This window comes from Sceloporus occidentalis, unplaced genomic scaffold, assembly GCF_023333645.1.
Source record: "Sceloporus occidentalis isolate IW3139 unplaced genomic scaffold, rSceOcc1.0.p SCAF_248, whole genome shotgun sequence".
Classification (NCBI taxonomy): Eukaryota; Metazoa; Chordata; class Lepidosauria; order Squamata; family Phrynosomatidae; genus Sceloporus; species Sceloporus occidentalis.
In genome coordinates this window covers 827,139-846,686 of record NW_028317228.1, presented here as the reverse complement: position 1 = coordinate 846,686, position 19,548 = coordinate 827,139, and the positions used below count along the sequence as shown (strand labels likewise).

Below are 19,548 nucleotides of genomic sequence, written 5' to 3'. Positions count from 1 at the left end.
CTTGGTTCTTGAACTTGAACACAAACCAAGTCAAGGTCTAGTTTTCTTTAACATTGGTGCAATTAGTTAATATGTACAAAGGTAATAACCATAAATAACTATACAGGAAAACCTTGAAACATCTTCATGATCATTAACCGGATTGCAATATGGGATTACTAGAATTCAATTATAGTTACATTTTTGTGATTCAGAAGAATATATACAGGTTTTTTTGTTGGTCATAACTGTTGTTGCCGCCATGTGTGTGTGTGTGTGTGTGTATACTATTATACAATTTGTTCAAGAATATTGAAACATTTCTTAATCCCTGGCAGGTCACCAAGAATAGCGTAAAGATGCTGTCTCGACTCTTCCGCATGCATGGCCAATTTGTGGCTTCTCATCCATGGGAGGTGATTGTAGGTACTGTGACTATTACAATCTGCATGATGTCAATGAACATGTTCACTGGGAATGATAAGATCTGTGGATGGAACTATGAGTGCCCAAAGTTTGAGGAGGTAAGTTGAAAGAGAAGCTCCACCATGTGTGCAATGGTGTGATAAGGTGTAATAATAATGTAATCCCTGACATTTCTTCTTTCTCCTGACAGGATGTCCTCAGCAGTGACATCATTATCTTGACAATTACAAGATGTATTGCCATTCTGTATATCTACTTCCAGTTCCAGAACCTCAGACAGCTTGGATCTAAATACATTTTAGGTAAAGTGTTCAATTTGTAAATTTTCTTAAACCTTATTATGTCATGTAAAGATGCACATAGCATGAAATAGCAGTAGTTCCCAGAACACCAAATACATAATTTCGGGGGGCGTGCCCGACCTTCAGGGAAGATGGCTGCTTAACCGACTCGCTCCGCCATCGCTCACCGAATTTTCGCTGAAATCGCGTACACGTGCTGCTATGGGTCGCAATAAGAAGCCTTCTTCGGACCCCTCCACCCCGGGTGGTCGGTCTCGACCGGTCTCTGCCTCCCTGCGGGACTACTTTCATACCCCAGCTGACCTGGCCACGCAGGCCTCTGAGGACCACGAGGCTGGTTCCCCTGCCAGTTTGTCTTCAGCTGATGATCCCCAGCCTGCTCCTCCACTTCCTCGGCCTCCTCCCACACCTGAGGCACTGCAAATTTTTTCCTCTGCGCCGTGGAGGACAGACTTCTCGAACCTCATCGCGGAGCTGAGACAGGTTGTCCGCGATGAAGTGGCGGCCTTGCGCACCGACCTCTCCGTGTTGGAACGCCGGGTAACGACCCTGGAGGACACCGCGACCTCGCACCATCAGGCTGCTCGGGCCACCCAACGTGCTACTGACCACCACCACCGGCTCTTAACCTCTCTCCGACGCCGCCTCGAGGACCTCGAGAACAGGGGCCGCCGCCACAACATCCGCATACGCGGGATGCCGGAGGGCGACTCTACGGAGAGCCTACCTGAGCTACTCACGGCCCTCTTCACCGACCTCATGGGGCGCCGTGTGGATTCATCTCGGGAGGTGGACAGAGCGCATCGGGCCCTGAGACCCAGGGGTAATTCGGCGAGCCCACCCCGGGACATAATTTGCCACTTTGTGGATTTCTCCGTGAAAGAAGCCATTATGGCTAGGGCGCGTGAGGTCGGCTCCTGGCACTACCACGGCCGTACTATCACCTTCTACCAAGATCTCTCGGATCTAACTCTCCAGGTGAGACGAGTCCTGCGCCCTCTCACGTCGGAGTTGAGCAGGCTGCGCATCCCGTATCGCTGGGGTCACCCCTTTCTGCTTACGATCCGGCATGGCGCTACCTCCTACCTCGTGCGCTATTACCGCGACCTTCCTGCGGTCTTATCTGCCTTGGGACTTTCGGACATCACCATACCCGATTGGTCCCTTTTGGGCCTCGACCCTGAAGCGGAACCCTCCAGACCGGCGTCGTCTCACCAACCCAGGCGCTCCGATCGCCCCCGTCGGCTTCCAGACCGCGCGGCTGCTGCGCCCCCTCCGCGCCCACCACCGCAGCCTCGGGATGCGGAAGAATAGAGGACTCTTTTCCGCTAGCACCTGAGACTTTTCGTATCCTTATTGATGTGTGCCCCCCCGTGCGCTTATGTATGTGGGGGTCAGCTGTTGTGTTTTCGGTCCGTTCGCCTGTTTATTTGTTCGCTGGTGACACCCTGGGTTCACCTTAGTTACGCTGTATGATGATTGGGGTTTGTTGGGTTGTTTTTTTTTTTTTAATTATTTTCTCCAAATTGCACATGGTGCTCTGCAATGGGAGCGGTCGTTACCCAGGATGGTCCTCTTCGCCTTTGGGCGCTGGTTCCAACCACACTGTGGCCGTCTTCGCTACACACCTCATGCCTGCCTCACACACATGCCGCGGACGGCGCACAATCCCATGTTCGCCACTTGTGCACGCTCCTGGGCGCTGGTTCCACCCACGATGTGGCCGTCTTCGCTGCGCGCCTCAGACCTGCCTCACGCACAGTCCCATGCTCAGCATTTGAGCGCGCTCCTGGGTGCTGGTTCCAACCACACTGTGGCTGTCTTCCCTGCACACTCATACCTGCCTCACACACACGACGCGGACTCAACATATTCAACATTTGAACACGCTCCTGGGCTCTGGTGCGTCCGGACGCACATACCTCAGTTCGTGTGTTCTGGCCCCTGCGCCATTGTGCCACTCCTTGCGGCACGCCTCATGGGTTTGCTACACGCGGGGGGTGGGGGGGTGACGGTCCTTTTTTTTTTTTTTTTTTTTTTTTTTTTTTCTTTTCCACTGTACTGCTCATCACTCATGGTTTGGCCGGTACTCTGACTTGCTGTAGTTACATATTTACTGCCTGTTCATGTATTATGGTTTTCCTGTCCCACTGCATGTGTCGGGATTGTTCTGCACCTTCTCATGCTTTTGCTCTGTATGGTACTGGCCTTTCATGTCCGGCTGAACTTGCCTTCCTGCCTCCTTTGGCTGGTTCGTCACGCACCATTGCTGTTTTCATTTCTTTATCTATTTATTTACTTATTATTGCCTATTTTCTTTTGTTTTTCTCTCGTCCTACCGTGGGGCAGCGTCTCTGCCTTCTACTGTTGCCCTCTTCCGATTGCTCTAGGGTACTCCTCATGTTTCTGCCGGTACCTTCGCTCGATGTGGTTGCTTGTTTACCGCTGTACTGTACCGTATGGTGCTGTTGATTGTTTTTTCTTTTTTTTTTTTTTTTTTTACAATATATTTGACCTGTATTGCTCTGTATCCATTGACCTCTTTTACCTGTCCGGTTGATAGATTTTTATGGTTACTTCTGCCGATTGGTTGCGTACCGTTGACACAACACGATTCCTCTCTCCACACACGTCCATGCCTCCTCTGGTGCGTTATCTGGACCCTCTACTGGCCACTCCAGTTGCACCTTCACGTGTTTTGCTGTTGCTTTCACTTCTGCTGGGCGGTGGCGGATGCCTTCGCTGTAGTTATTTATACCTACTACTTACCTGGCGCCGTTTTGTTTTTTTCCCTTGGGGCTGTGTAGGCCCTGTCACTTTGCGCCCTCTTTTGTAGGGGCTGGGTGATCCCTCTCTCGCCTCGGCGTAGCGAGGTTTGTTTTTTCACCCTTCCCGGCGCACTTAGTGCCTTTTTTCCCTCCACGTTTCTTCCCTATCTCCTCTCCTTCCCCCTCCCTATTGCCCGTTTCTTCTTCTCTACTTCCCCCTTCTCTTTGTGTCTGTTCCTCCTCTTCCCCCCCTCCCCCCCCCTTCTTTTTTTATTTTTTTATTATTATTTATTTATTTATTTATTTTCCTCTCCCTTTGCCTCCCATGCCCACTATGCCTCCCCCCGCCCAAGAGAACCCGCTCACGTTCCTCTCCCTTAATGCCCGGGGACTGAATATCCCGGAGAAGCGCTCCCACTTGCTCTGTGACCTACGGCGGGGGCGGGTTGATGTTGCCTTTATTCAGGAGACGCATTTTCGGGAGGGTTCTGCACCTCGGCTGTCCAACCATTATTACCCCACGGGTTTTTTTAGCAATACCTCCGGCTCCAAGACGAAGGGGGTCGCCATCCTGTTGTCAAAATCTGTGCCTTTCCGAGAACTGGCCGTGTTGACGGACCCGGATGGCCGCTTCCTGTTCCTCAAATGCCTCATTGCTGCCCAGACGTATACCTTCGCCAACCTCTACTTACCCAACCGAGGCCAACATGTGGCCTTGAGGTCCGCCCTTGGTCGCCTCAGCGACTTTAGCGACGGTGTCTTGGTGTTGGGCGGCGATTTCAATATCGCCCTCCACCCATCCTTTGACACCTCCAGTGGCAACTCCCGTTCCCCTACGCGGGTCCTGCGCAGGATCGTTTCCCTCCTCTCCCGGTATCGTCTTGTTGATTGCTGGAGGGCCCTCCATCCGGATGCTAGGGACTACACGTTCTTTTCCGCACCTCATGGCTCCTACTCCCGAATCGACTATTTCTTTCTCCCGTACCACCATGCCGCCCTGTTGCGCGGTGCCCACATAGGCTTGACCACGTGGTCTGATCACGCCCCTCTGACTATTTCCATTGGCTCTCCCCTCCTTCGCTCTTCCGAGCGTACTTGGCGTTTCAACGAGTCCCTTCTGGCGGATGCCAGCGTCTGCGCAGACACGGCTGACGCGATCTCCCAATATTTCCGTGATAACCTCGCGGATGACACCCCTCGTCTCACGGTCTGGGAGGCCCATAAATGTGTCTTGCGCGGGCGCCTCATCAGTCTCTGCTCACGGCGTAAAAAGGCGGTGGCCCTGTCGGTCTCGTCCCTCTGTGCCCAAATAGCGATTGCGGAACGCGCCCATAAAGAATCTTTGTCTGGGGAACATCTGCAACGTCTGCTGTTGCTTCGGAAAGACCTAGCCTCTCTTTTGAATGCCAGGTACCATAGATCCTATTTACGCAATCGGGCGCTTTTTCATGAGCACGGAGATAAGTCGGGTAAATTCTTAGCGCGGGCTCTTCAGCAGTCCCGCCGTCTCACTTATATACCCAAGATCCGTTCCTCGGATGGCGTAGTGCGTCTCCTCCACTCGGACATCTCGGCCGGCTTCCTCAAGTACTTTACTGACCTCTACAATCTTCCCACTCCTAGGGGGGATTCGCCTTCTCGGGCTCCACGCATCCGCGACTACCTCTCGCGCACCCTGACTCGGCGTCTACCGGCTGAGGCTGCGGCGGGCCTAGATGCTCCCATTTCCCTCGCGGAATTCTCCCTTGCTATCACATCTTCTCGGTCGGGGAGATGTCCCGGCCCCGATGGATTCCCCCTGAAATATTATTCGCGTTTTCGCGAACAGCTTGGTCAGCATTTTGTGGATGCCTTTAATTCCATATTGGACGGCGGCCGGATACACCCGCACTCCACTTTGGCATCCATTACTCTTATCCCTAAGGAGGGCAAGGACCCGGAGCACTGCGGCAGCTACCGTCCAATCTCCCTGCTTAATGCGGACTTCAAGTTGTTTGCTAAAATCTTGGCGAACAGACTGAAGCCCTTTCTTCCCGCCTTGGTGCACCCAGACCAGTCGGGCTTTGTCCACTATCCGCGCCCTCAGCCTAATGCACTTGGCGAGGTCCTCCTCCTTGCCCTCTGCCTTTCTCTCCACGGACGCCGAGAAGGCGTTCGATCGCGTGGATTGGACCTTCCTGTTGACCACCCTCGAGCACATGGGCTTTGGAGCCGGCTACCTCTCTTGGGTCCGCTCGTTGTACTCCGCTCCTTCGGCGCGGCTTCGGATTAATGGGCTTTTGTCGGACTCTTTTCCTATTAGCAATGGCACCCGGCAGGGCTGCCCCCTGTCTCCGTTATTGTTTGTGCTCACCCTCGAACCTCTTCTACAAGCTATCCGGTTGAACCCTGACATCGCTGGGATACCGGTCGGCGGCACCCAACATAAGATCCTCGGCTACGCCGACGACCTTCTTTTCTCCATCTCTCGACCCCGGTTGTCCCTGCCCTCCATCCTGAAGGAACTGGATCTCTACGGTTCCCTATCTAATTTCAAAATTAATATGGCCAAATCTGAAATTCTGGGGGTGGGTGTCCCCGCGGCTGAGAGCGCTTCCCTCGCGGCCGCTTTCCCGTTCCGTTGGTGCGACGCAAAATTGCGTTATTTGGGTGTCTGGTTGTCTGCGGACTTCTCCCAACTCTTCCCTATGAACTTCCTGCCTATTCTCTCTGAGTTGCGCGCTGACCTTGCTCGGTGGTCTCGGCTCACTCTCTCATGGATGGGACGGGTTAACTCCATCAAAATGAATGCTATGCCTCGGCTCCTCTACTTGTTTCAAACCCTTCCCATTCGAATTCCACCTTCCTTTTTCTCCACACTTCGCACTCTCTTCCTTCGGTTCGTTTGGGGCCGTGGCTCCCCACGGATTAAATACGGTGTGCTTGTCCTACCGAAGGACAGGGGTGGCTTGGCTCTGCCTTGCCCCCGCACATACTATCGGGCCTGTCACCTGCTACGTGTCCTTGAATGGTCCTGTGGGGTGCGACGTAAGCTGTGGGTGGGGGCTGAGAGTGCTTCGCTCCCTGTCCCGACGAGTTCATTGCCTTGGCTTGCCGCTGCCTGTGCCCGTCGTGTAGCTGCCTCTCACCCCTTTGTCTCTGCGACGCTCGGAGTGTGGCACTCCTTGCTCCGCACTACCACCATCTCCACCATTCCTTCCCCCCTCACGCCGCTCCGTGATAACCCTGACTTCCCTCCGGGGATGGGCGTGGACCTCTTCCCGGAGGTGGCAGCTCGGGGTGTGTCCGGGATCCGAGCCTTCTTGTCCTCACGTGATTTGAAGCCGTTGAGGGACCTGGTGACTGCTGATCCGCCGACCCCTCTCGATCGGTTCCGCTACGCACAACTGGGCAACTTCTTTCGGACCCTGGTCCGTAAGCATGAGGTCTGCCGGGACCTTACTGTTTTCGAGAATCTTTGTGCGCGGGACGAGCCTCCGGCTCACGGTGTGTCTTTGCTTTATGGACTCCTTCTGCCCGCTATTTACACCGCTACCCCGCCCCATGTAGGCAGGTGGGAGAGCTCGCTGAATCTGTCCCTTACGGAGGGGCAATGGCATAAGATGTCAATCCTCACTCACAAGTGCTCCATCAGTAACAGGGACCAGGAGATGTCCTATAAGCTTTTGGCCGGTTGGTACCGCCCTCCGTCCACGCTGGCCCGGTACAATCCCGATATACGGGATGAATGCTGGAGGTGTGGGGCTTCCCCGTGTTCGATCCTTCACTTATGGTGGTCTTGCCCTCGGATGCTCTTCTTTTGGACAACTGTCCATTCTACTGCTCAAGCCCTTACCGACAGGCGGCTGCCGTTCACCCCAGAGTTCCTTCTGCTGCTGCATATGCCCTACCCTGTCTCTTGGTATAAATCTACGGTACTCCGCCATCTTCTGGTGGCGGCTAAATCTCTGATCCCCCTACATTGGGGTGACCCGGACCCGCCCTCGATTCGGGAGTGGATCCTGCGGGTGGAGCGGAGACGTACCCTTGAGGAGCTGATGTGCTCGGCGGACGACAGGTCTGACAAACATCTCCGTCTTTGGTTTCACTGGGCGCAATACCTGTCTGGCCCCGAGATCCGCCCCCATCTGGCGGCCGCACCCGTCCCATAGTCCCACCTTGCTTTCCCCCCCCCCTTTTTTTTTTTTTTTTTTTTTTTTTCTCTCTTCTTCTTCTCTTTTTCTCTCTCTCTCTTCCCGCTCCATGTCTACCCTCTGCTCCCTGTCTCCCTTTCTCCTTCCCGGGTCCTTAGTCTTACCGTCCCCTTCCCGGTCCATTGCGATACCGCGCTTGCCGCTCGGTAGGTGCCTTCCTTATGGTTGGTCACGGTGCCTCGATCACTGTGCTGCGGCTATCCCCCTGACGCTTTTCGCCTCTCTTGTGAGTTGGCGCTTAGCTGTAATCGCCTTCGTAGTTTCCTGGATTCGCCATCCCCACTCCCCACTCCACACGGAGCCCTTCACGCATGCTACATCCTGTTGTGTCACGGGCCGCGATGGCATCACTTCTCCGGTAAACTATCTTGATTGACCAGTCTTGCTTTTATTGTCGTTCTGCTGACCCAGAGATGGTTTTTTCCCGAATGTATACCCAACATGCTGCATAATTCTTCTTCCTGCATATGTTGTGATGGATTTGGATTGTACCCTTCTCCGTGTCCCCCCTCCTTCCCCCTTCTTCTTTTTGTACCCCCCCCCCCTCCTTTGTTGGATTTCTCCAAAAAATACTTAATAAACATTGATTTACCCTAAATACATAATTTCATCCCATGTCACCGCATATCTGAGAGTAATCGGTTTACCAATGAACTGGAACAGAAGTGCGTAACAAGATATATAAGAGGAAAACATAAAATGAGAAAGTATAATAAAGGGGATAACGGCCTCCGACCCAGCCCCTACACCCTGGAGTGCAGCCCAAATGCAGGCCCCATAAGTCCAATACTGTCATATACAATACATATAAAGCTTCAATTTCAGCAAACATTTCCTGATGGTTTCTATGGGATTCGACAATGTTTCAGACTGTCATTTTTATATATTTTTTTTATGCCGGCCCACTTTGAAAATGTGCTATTCCATGAATTTTGTATTCATTTTATTAATCTCTCTTCTTAGGTATTGCTGGCCTGTTTACTATCTTCTCAAGTTTTGTCTTCAGCACAGTGGTCATTCACTTCCTGGACAAGGAATTAACAGGTTTGAAGTATGTGTCAAATACTGAAGGTTGGCACAGTACCATTTTACATTTATCCCCCATGGAAATGTTTCACAAATCTTCTTTTTCTTTTCTTCTTCTCCAGCGAGGCACTCCCTTTCTTTTTGCTATTGATCGATCTTTCCAAGGCCAGTGCCCTAGCCAAATTCGCTCTCAGTTCCAACTCACAGGTGAGTGCAGTTGCATAATATGTAAAATAAATATTATCATCATGCCTTCTTGGATACAAATTCAAGACAATTTAACTAATGGCATCATAGAAAATAACCTTGGCAGACAAATCTCCTCTAGTCCCTTAGGATAACCAAAGCTCTATCCCCCGTCCTTTAATTCCCCTGCAAAGAAAACTTACTTTTGTTATGAGAACTCTTTTTTCATTTGTTTTAAATATTAGACAAAATTATTTGTATGAACATTTTTGTGACAGTAATTTTTTCTTCCATGGATACCTTGATTTTTTTTTTCCAAACTGTTATCTCACCTACCTTGTAAATAAAATAAACATGTGGATCATGCATAGTCTTATCTAGTTTTGCAGTCCGTACTTAGACTATTAAGTATGGGGTTTCCTTGTGGTTGGTTGAAAACCAAAAAAATTAGAACATACGTGCAAAATGGGTTTAAGCCATATGTGCATAATCCTATATACTAATATTACAAACAAACAATGGAAGGTGGTAAAAATAGAATATAGATAGCGTATATGTTTTTCCCAATCTGCCAAATTACTGTAAAATTTCATATTACATGCAATATTTGTCTTCTCGCAGGATGAGGTCAGAGACAACATTGCCCGGGGCATGGCTATTCTGGGGCCTACCTTCACTCTTGATGCCCTTGTCGAGTGCCTTGTTATTGGCGTGGGCACCATGTCAGGTAAGTGTTACCTTTGATACGATGTGTTTATAAGACAGCACAAAGCACGTGATGCAAAGGGCATGTTTTAAAGCTTTTAATCACTGTTTGTTTTTCAGGTGTGCGGCAGCTGGAAATCATGTGCTGCTTCGGTTGTATGTCTGTCGTAGCTAATTATTTTGCCTTCATGACCTTCTTCCCAGCATGTGTTTCCTTGGTATTAGAGGTAAGATACAGAGAGAATACCTAATAATAAGCCAACGATCATGTTCAATCTGTATTAATCCATCCTTCTTTATTTTTATATCTGCCCCATGAATATTCCAAACCATCGCAGTGAATATTTGCGTCTTTGCTTTGTTCTACTTTCTAACTGCCTTTTTTATCGTTTTAGCTTTCCAGGGAGAGTAGGGAGGGCCGGCCTATTTGGCAACTTAGTCAGTTTGCCAGTGTATTAGAAGAGGAGGAAGATAACAAGCCAAATCCTGTTACTCAGAGAGTGAAAATGATCATGGTAAGTATCTCTTATTCCTACTAAGCTAGTAAACTATAAGAACTTACCGTATTTTTCGCTCCATAAGACGCAGTTTTTTTCCTCCCAAAGTAGGATGAAAAATCAGCCGCGTCTTATGGAGCGAAGATGCATGCAGGCAGGCAGGGAGGGAGGGAGGGAGGGGGGGCAACGATATACCGTATTTATCGGCGTATAACACGCACTTTTTTAACTAAAATCCGGAGCTTAAACCCTACCTGCGTGTTATACGCCGATAAATCCGGGGTCGCAACTGAGGCAGGCGGCGGCGGCCGCCAGCAGAGGAGTCCTGGATTTCTGCCAGTCAGGGGGGCCCAAGGGGTGCCGAGCGGTTGCTGAAGACAACCGCTCGGCAACTCTCGGGCCCCTCTGCCTGACAGATATACAGGAATCCTTTGCTGGCGGCAGCCGCCGCCACCGCCGCCTGCCTCAGCGCTTCAACTCCTGTGTTGGAAGCGTTTGTCTCGGGTGCCGGCGCTTTACGGCGCTTTTATGACGTCAGACGCCGGCGCTCAGCAGTGAAGCGCCGGCACCCGAGACAAACGCCTCACGCTTCCAACACAGGAGTTTAAGGTAAGTGACCGGGGCGGGGGGGGGGGGGAGATCCTGAGAAGGGGGGGTTAGGGAGTTAGAGGGGAGATCCTGAGAAGGGGGGGTTAGGGAGTTAGAGGGGAGATACTGAGAAGGGGGGTTAGGGAGGGAGGTCTTACTGTGTGTGTCTTACTGTGTTTGTGTGTGTGTGTGTCTTACTGTGTGTGTGTGTCTTACTGTGTGTGTGTGTCTTACTGTGTGTGTGTGTGTCTCACTGTGTCTGTGTGTGTCTTACTGTGTCTGTGTGTGTCTTACTGTGTGTGTCTTACTGTGTTCATAGCTTATTCAGTTATTGTAATAAATATTTTAGCCCATTTTTTAGCTCAAAATATTTTTTCCTTTTTTTTCTCCTCTAAAATCTAGGTGCGTCTTATCAGCAGGTGCGTCTTATAGAGCGAAAAATACGGTATATAATAAGCTTTTTGTTTTCTTTAGTCCTTAGGCCTGGTTCTAGTTCATGCTCACAGTCGCTGGATAAGTGAACCCTCTTCTCAAAACAGCACTTCTGTTGACGACAGTAAGATTCCCATTGGATTTGATGATAGCATGCCTAAGAGAATTGAGCCCAGCATGCCACTTTGGCAGTTCTATCTCTCTAGGTAAGGAGAGTTTAGGATCAAAATGAATTTGATATTGTGAAAACCATATGTGTCACTTATTACTAAATAAAATTATAGTGTTGCAAAAAAGGCAACATCCCACCAAACTGTCCTCTGTGGGCTTAATAATGCATTAGCATACAATATTTGTCATAAAGGATTGCTAAGCAGGTTCTGACTCTGGTTCCGGTGCAGAACATGGCATGACATATTGCTATTATTCCACAGAATGCTCACTATGGACATTGAGCAGGTCATCACACTTGGCCTTGCTCTTCTTCTTGCCGTTAAATACATATTCTTTGAACAAACTGAGACAGAATCTACGTTCTCCCTGAAGAATCCCATTACCTCTCCTGTAACCATGCAGAAGAAACCAATAGAAAGTTGCTGCAGGAAGGAGCCTGAACAAGAAGCCAGAGTTAGTTCAGTAGAACAAGTGTCCTCAAAAGAAATAAAAGGTAATTGACCCTGTTATCTGTGTGTAGGTTGTTTTAAGGATGAAGCAATGAAATGCAACTGGAATGCTACATTAAAAATTAAACTATTTTAAGATGTTAAAATAAAAACACTTTGCATTTTATCCTACTGCAGAGGCAGTAATAAAGCCTTTACCTTTGGAAAGCCCACCCAAAACCAACTTTGTAGTAGGAGATTCCTCTTCCTTGGATTCATCATCCGATGAGGACAGAGAAAAAGTTGAATTGCCAGAGGTGCCCCGTCCTATTGAAGAATGTGTTCAAATCCTCAAGAACCCTGATGTAAGGAAAAAAAAATAGAAAACTTATGTTCGCTATATGAACTCGTATTTATTTAGTTGCAGCAGTAAATGGTTAACTTTAACATTTCCTTTCATATTCCCTGTAGAAAGGTGCTCAGTACCTGAGTGATGAGGAGGTGATCCGGCTAGTGAATGCAAAACACATCCCTTCTTATAAATTGGAATCCATGATGGAGACCCCTGAGAGAGGAGTGGCTATTCGCAGAAAAATGCTGTCACCAAGATTGCCCCAGTCTTCATCGCTTCAAAATTTGCCTTACAAGAACTACAACTACTCCTTGGTAAATAAATACAATAAAACTGAGTTGGACAAGACAAAAAGTCACCCAGTGTGGGGCAACAGTAGTAACTTGATAGTTGCATAGGTGGATTAATCCCTGAAGCTGGATTTTGCAGGAGAATAAAACTTGCTTACTGTTCATAGACTCCTGCTTAACGGCGTGCTTCCTCTCTAGGTCATGGGAGCATGCTGCGAGAATGTCATCGGTTATATGCCCATTCCAGTAGGTGTGGCAGGACCACTTCTCCTAAACCACAAAGAGTATCAGGTGCCAATGGCAACAACAGAAGGCTGTCTTGTGGCTAGCACAAACCGTGGCTGCAGAGCTATAATGGTAAGGCAAATTGCATCCAATCTTTTGTAGCGAGATTAAATCTACTGAGGGGAAAAAAAAAACCTGATAAATCGTATGTTCAAGCAATACCGCTCTTTATATTTGATGTCTTGTTATTGTCTAGTAAAACTGAAAATCTTCTGCTGTTTCAGCTTGGAGGAGGTGCTCACAGTCGTGTCTTGGCTGATGGAATGACTCGGGGACCAGTTGTCAGGTTGCCCACTGCCTGTGATGCTGCAGAAGTGAAGGCCTGGTTAGACAGCCCTGAAGGCTTTAAAATCATCAAAGATGCCTTTGACAGCACCAGCAGGTAAACCGCGTGTGAAAATGTTGGTTTATTTTGTAGCGGTTAAACACACATCACAATGCAGTACAGTATGTGTTTGTTCACTTATGTTCAATTTGCATTAATGTGACTACAGTCACAAGAAGTTTTAAGCTAGAGGACTAATAAGAAAACCAAAAAACATGCGTTGAAGTACTTCAAAGGAGTATCGAGATTATCCACATAAGTAAAAACTTAATTCTGGAGCTTCCTGGATATTGGTCTTTCACTTTTTTTGCCACGGTGAGACTTGCATAGTTATTGATTGATTGTACATTCCTATTTTATTAGATTTGCACGACTGGGGAGACTCCAGAGCACCATCGCTGGCAGAAACCTGTACATCCGTTTTCAGTCAAAAACAGGAGATGCGATGGGAATGAACATGATCTCAAAGGTAAATTAATATTTTTACTTTTTTAGGCAATTGCTTATTTACCTCTTTCTTTCTATCTTTCTGTAACTTGGGGAAAAATAGGGTAAAGCTATTTTTTGATGCTAGGTAATCCTGAAAGTAGATGCCCTCTTTTTATGCTATAGTAAGCACTTTCTTATACTATGAAGTATAAACTTGGTTTTTTTTTTGTTTTGTTTGTTTTTTTTCTTCATACGTTTTTAATCATGATCTTTTATTGGAGATTTGCTTTTTTTGGTTGTTTTGTTTAAGATAGCACATCTTTTAACTTTAGGGTACAGAACAGGCGCTATCCAGACTGCAAGAAGAGTTTCCAGAGGTCCAGCTTCTAGCTGTAAGTGGGAATTACTGCACTGACAAGAAGCCTGCTGCTATTAACTGGATAGAAGGGAGAGGCAAGTCTGTAGTCTGTGAAGCAATCATCCCAGCCAGAGTGGTACAAGAGGTAAGATGAAAATAAGTGTATTCCTGTGTGTCGGGTATGATTACACATTGGCGCCACTTTATGGTAAATAAATACCAATACTGGCTATCGCTAGTTTGTGCTGTATCTCACATTGTCAGTTATGTTAACAGTGGCTTTAAAAGAGAGAATATGAATTTTACAAAGGCAAACTTTTTTAAGGTTTGCAGCTAGAATTTTAAGGTGAATGAAATTCTCCATTGACAATGTTTATACAGTTTTAAAGTGTTTGGGCACCTAAGCAAAAGCATGTTGGTAAACTATTATTAAATAAAATGGTTCTGAAATATTTATACTTCTCAAAGTTAATTCCAAATAGTCTTGGTGGTGTGTAGTTAAAGCAGAGATTTCCAGAAAATCTAGAAAATGTTTTGTAGGTTTGTTTTATTTACAGCCTAGGGTTATTTATTCATGTTCCTGCATAATTTTAACACATGATTTCTATCTCTATGTAGGTACTAAAAACATCCACTGCAGCTTTGGTTGACGTCAATATAAACAAGAACTTGGTGGGCTCTGCAATGGCTGGAAGCATTGGGGGCTACAACGCCCATGCTGCAAACATAGTAACAGCTATTTACATTGCATGTGGACAAGTAAGTGAATCTCCACATATTACACACAGCAAGGGATCTAGTTTTTAAAGGGACAGTTCGGCCATCATATGCAATTTTAATGCATATGATAGCTGCATGGCTGCTTTAAATGTCTGCGAGGTCCCCCTTGCAAATGCATGGAAAGAATCTGCAGAACACCCCCCCCATACACACTTTCCCTTTTCCCCATCCTCCGCAATTTTCCATGCTGGAGATGTGACCAACACAGCATCTGCGGGCAAAAGCTTTTCTCTTTTGCAAAGAGTACCGGACGTTCTGCTTATGCCACAGAGCGACTGAATGTAGTGGGAATTTAGTGATTGTATTTTGTTATGTATATATCCACCAACCTGCGTCCAGGTATTTGACACCCATGATTTCAAATTGCAATAATGCTGTGAATTAAATTATTATAAAATTATTATTTCAAACAAATTTTGATGTTGGTTTTTTTGGTTTTTTTACCTTGATTCATGAATGTTGAATTTTTTTTTTTTTTTTCTTTCTGATTAGGATGCTGCTCAAAATGTGGGGAGCTCTAACTGCATCACGCTGATGGAACACACAGGACCTATGCATGAAGATCTATACATCAGCTGCACCATGCCTTCAATTGAGATCGGCACTGTTGGAGGGGGAACCACCCTGGCCCCACAACAGGCATGCTTACAGGTATTATATGTTGACAAAGTCAATGTACCTGTGTTGACCCCGTGCTCATGAGGGGTCTCCTAACCTCACCAAAAAATCAGTGCATGGTAGCCATTTACTCTGCAAGGCTGGTAGTCCATCTTCTGTAAGAAACCTCCAAAAACATGCTTTTAGGCTGGAGTTTGAGATTTCTGCAACGGGGTGGGAACATTATTGTGGGAAACACAGGAGCACTACAAGGGAAGGAATGACAATTAGCTTGGGGCCTGATAAAAGGACAGTGTGCGTTCATACTGGGTCTGGCATGGAATCGGAGAGAAGTGTTGGCTCATCTTTATTTTTCAATTTACAGATGCTCGGTGTACAAGGAGCAAATCCAGAGACTCCTGGGAAAAATGCGTGTCAACTTGCGCAGATCGTCTGTGCTACTGTAATGGCGGGGGAGCTCTCTCTAATGTCTGCTCTGGCAGCTGGACATCTAGTAAAGAGCCATATGGTGCACAACAGGTAAGACACCACTGCATGCTCACATTTATGGAATGGTTGAATGAACTACACACGTGATCCGCTTACCCCAAGATTATACTTTGTCACCAGATCTGCCACATGAGCAGCAGTAAAGTTAAGCGACTCTTGCCCTCGGGCCAATTTACCAGGTGGCCAGCCTGGGCCTGATTGTTTTGTAAAATACTACTTCTAGTCATCTTCCATTAATGTTCCCCATTAATTGTAAAAAGTTTTTATTTTGCTGTAACATAACTTTTCTGGGACTAATGATCTTTTATGTATTGGGTTAAAATTAGAGCTGAATTAGTGGAATCTGGTTCTTCACTGCATAGTATTTAATCTATGATGACATTGCAACATCCATTTTGATTCTTAAATTCTGGCTTTGATGTATCTTTCAGGTCCAAAATTAATCTTCAAGATCTTCCTGGAACATGCACAAAGAAAGCCGCTTGACCAGCCAAAAGACGCAACATTTTTCTGATTGAGAAATCTTATAAGGACCGTAATGAAAACATGAATGTTTAATTAAAACGGTTCTCTAAAATAAAAAGGTGCTTTATCCAAAAACCGATAAGTGGTGATACAGGCAACTAAAGGAGCACAACCTGCGCCAGTTAAATCAGACCCAACGTGTGTCTTTTATTTTTATAACCCTTGTGGGTCCAGCAGTCTTCTGTTGACAGATCAGCATATTGCAGTTAGTAGAAAAGTTTCTCATCTAAAAATATATGTTGATTTGTTATGTTTGACATAAGACTGCAGTGCATCCCAATTTTAATGCTACTGTTCAGTTTGGCTTAATGTTTTATTAAGTTGTAATATACCTCAATTTTAAGGAAATGTAAAATTATAATTTATTTCTTAAAATGTCTTTCCTAGTTATAAGATGTGAAGCATTAACTAAGGATAAATAACATTTTCATTACCAAGTCTCTACAAGGATAGGTTTTGGGGCGGCCGCTCACCAGTTGCATCAAATTAATGTGTGATTTATGATATAGCTTGTTTTTTCAGGCTGTTTACGGTAGTGCTATGCCCACATCTAATAGATTATTACTGCCAAATTCCAAGTTTAAAGACACCTAGCAAGATATTTTTAACACTACTAGGGGGGTAATTCTTCTAGGATGCACTGGAGCGAGACAAATTCCATTAAGTCTGTTTCGGATCAATTTGACTATTGAAGTATTACAGTAACCCCACCCCTATATAATACCAACATACTTTTACATGCATCTACTTTAATTCTGCCCTGTTGGCAACTGATTAATTTTGTGAAATTGCTGGAACGCAGTATTCTTTGTACAATGTTTAACCACTAGTTATGGGGCCTGTGTGACCACTGTGCACTGGTAAGAGTCAACATCATCATGAATAAAGCATCTATTTCTGTTATTTACCCTCTGGTCTTTATTGGGGATAAAGTCACACTTTTATTGTAATTTAAAATCTCGAGCTATCCTTAATTTTTGTTTTTTATTATACATAATATTGCTTTAAAAAGCAAGGGAATGTTTTGAATACTTTAAATAAATGTTCCTATTTTTGTAAGATTTCAGTTTTTGAATGCCTGTTTTTTATTTTGTGCTACATTTTAGAACTTACAAATTCAGTGTACATGTGCACCAGCAAATGCAATATGAAAATATTCATTTTATTGCATATGTTCTGAAAGATGAATGAGTTATATATATAATCATCCTCAACTAAAACACTAATGCCTGCAAAAGAGGAAAAATGTCTTGACTCCAAAATGGAAATCTGATTTATCACTGGATCGACAAGCTATTACTAATCCTACCCCCAGGGCTGGTGCAAGGATTTTTGCCACCCTAGGCAAAACAATTTTGTCGTCCCCTGGCTCCACCCCAACAAGCCCCTCCCCTGCCCCTTAACAAATGACCCTAGGCGGGCCCCTATTTTGCCTATAGGTGGTGCCAGCCCTGCCTACCCCTGTAACAAATTATATCCCTGTATATCCTTATTTGCTAATAAATCATCTAGCCCATATTTAAAGGCATCTATTGAATTTGATAACAAAATAACTTGGTAGTAAAATCCATTTTTTTAATTCCTACTGTGAAGAACCCTTTTCACTGCTTTAAGTGAAAATTCCTTTCTTCAAGTATGAATGGACCACCTCTTGCTCTTTACAGAGTCTTTGTGGCTGGTTTTGCCCCTGTTTCTATTTATATAATGCTATTATACGGGTTCTCCTCTTAGATGCCATTTTTCTCTAATGTACACAAGTTCAGCTTCTTTAGTCTTTCTTCTAAACTAAATCTGTACCCGACTGCACTTTTTTCAAACTCTGTACTGTCCTTTTTTGAAGAAAGAAAAATGTTTTCCTTCTATAAGCCAATACCTCTTATACATTACAATATCTTACTGGACAATGCAGCAGCTGACTGACATTGATCACTTTTGTCAAGTTTATTATCTGCAATTATTCACAACTTTTCATTAATGATTTCAACACAATCCAATTAAAGGTATAGTTTACACATGTATTTCTTAAATACATAACCTTGCACTTGTTAACATTAAATCTGCCACTTGGTTGTCCAGTTCTTGAATCTGAGCAAACCTCCTTGCAGGGAAATAACATTGAGTTCAGATTGTATTACCCCACCTAATGTTGTGCCATCTGCAAATGCTTGTCTGTAAATAGCCACTACAAGATCAATAGTAAAGACATTAAACAGTGTGCCTAGGACAGAACCTGAACTTCACTTACCACTTTTGTCTAAATAAAGTACCTTCTGAGGAACTGTATCAAATGCTTTAGCAAAATACAAATCACATCTGCTGAAAGACCCTGGTCTATATTTTTGCTCCCATGTTATAATCCAATGAAGTCTGACACGATCTGTCTTTCATAAGACTGTGTTGAGTCTTACAATTTGTCCAATAAATACATTGGCATTCCTGAATATTATCCCCACCACATATGTCAGGTTCGCAGGTCGGGAGTTACCTGGCTGGTCCCAATATGAATATTGGTGCCACTTATGTCAGTCTTCTGGCGCCATATCAGACAAGAGCAAATCCTTGCAAGATCAAAAGCAATAGTCTGGCTATTTCTTGGCTTAGTTCCCCAAGTACCCGGAGATGTATACCATGAGGGCCTCAGGCTTTATTAATTTTGACTTTATTTACCAGGTTAATCACCTTGTCCTGTCTGAGCTAATCATGTAATTGCTGTAAGCATCTTCAATGATATAAGCAGAGGCAGAAAAATGTATTTAAATTGTTTGCCACCTTTTGATCTTCACTAAGTAATTTAGTAATTTTACACTTCCTTCCTTAGTTTCCTTATCGGTTTCTCATTAACTACTTTAGCCATTCTAACTGCCCTGTTGCCATTTTTGTTAACATATTGGTCTTTTATAAATGATGCTGCTGATCCCTTTGCTTTAAATGCCATTCTCTTTTCTCTTATTTCCTCACTGATTGTTCCATTAAAGGGATTTTCCAGCCACATTTTAAGGGGGGGGGTTCGCCACACATGCATTTGCCGTATTCCCAATCCCCCCGGCTAAATGCCCTGCAGGATAGGCATTTAGCCAAATGCATCTCTCTGCAAACACGTTTGCTGTTTTCCAAAAAGCATGTGGGAGACTCGCCAAACATATGGAAGAAGGTACTCTCGTCAGATTGAGCTTTTTGGCCATCACCGAAAACGCTATGTCAGGTGCAAACCAACACCTAATCACCCTGGGAACACCATCTCTACAGTGAATCGCTGTGGGGATGTTTTTCATCGGCAGGGACTGGGGAGCAGGTCAGGATTGAAGGAATGATGGATGACGCTAAATAAAGGGAAATTATTGAGGGAAACCTCAAGGGATTTGAGACTGGGATAGAGGTTAAGCATACTGCTAA

At 45.7% G+C, this 19,548-nt stretch overlaps 1 protein-coding gene across 2 annotated transcripts; it reads left to right on the top strand.

Annotated features, from left to right (window-relative positions):
• The first annotated feature begins 338 nt into the window (after nucleotides 1-338).
• Nucleotides 339-16,116, top strand: LOC149276086 (3-hydroxy-3-methylglutaryl-coenzyme A reductase). Of its 2 annotated transcripts, XM_089503923.1 has the most exons (19): nucleotides 339-503; nucleotides 596-707; nucleotides 8,632-8,719; nucleotides 8,817-8,901; nucleotides 9,502-9,607; nucleotides 9,706-9,812; nucleotides 9,981-10,100; nucleotides 11,145-11,308; nucleotides 11,537-11,769; nucleotides 11,903-12,069; nucleotides 12,176-12,370; nucleotides 12,545-12,703; nucleotides 12,856-13,013; nucleotides 13,320-13,425; nucleotides 13,718-13,888; nucleotides 14,362-14,502; nucleotides 15,016-15,174; nucleotides 15,506-15,660; nucleotides 16,062-16,116. In XM_089503923.1, exons 1-19 carry the CDS (start codon nucleotides 339-341, stop codon nucleotides 16,114-16,116), a joined length of 2,646 nt encoding a protein of 881 aa, XP_089360049.1. The 2 variants fall into 2 exon arrangements, with proteins under 2 accessions (XP_089360049.1, XP_089360050.1); XM_089503924.1 differs by lacking the exon at nucleotides 12,545-12,703.
• Nucleotides 16,117-19,548: the final 3,432 nt, after the last annotated feature.

Coding starts and splice junctions, on each gene's coding strand:
- LOC149276086 (XM_089503923.1), top strand. CDS start 339: ATGCTGTCTCGACTCTTCCGCATGCATGGCCAATTTGTGGCTTCTCAT. Junction 9,608..9,705: donor TGGCGTGGGCACCATGTCAG/GTAAGTGTTACC, acceptor TTTGTTTTTCAG/GTGTGCGGCAGCTGGAAATC. Junction 13,889..14,361: donor CAGCCAGAGTGGTACAAGAG/GTAAGATGAAAA, acceptor ATCTCTATGTAG/GTACTAAAAACATCCACTGC.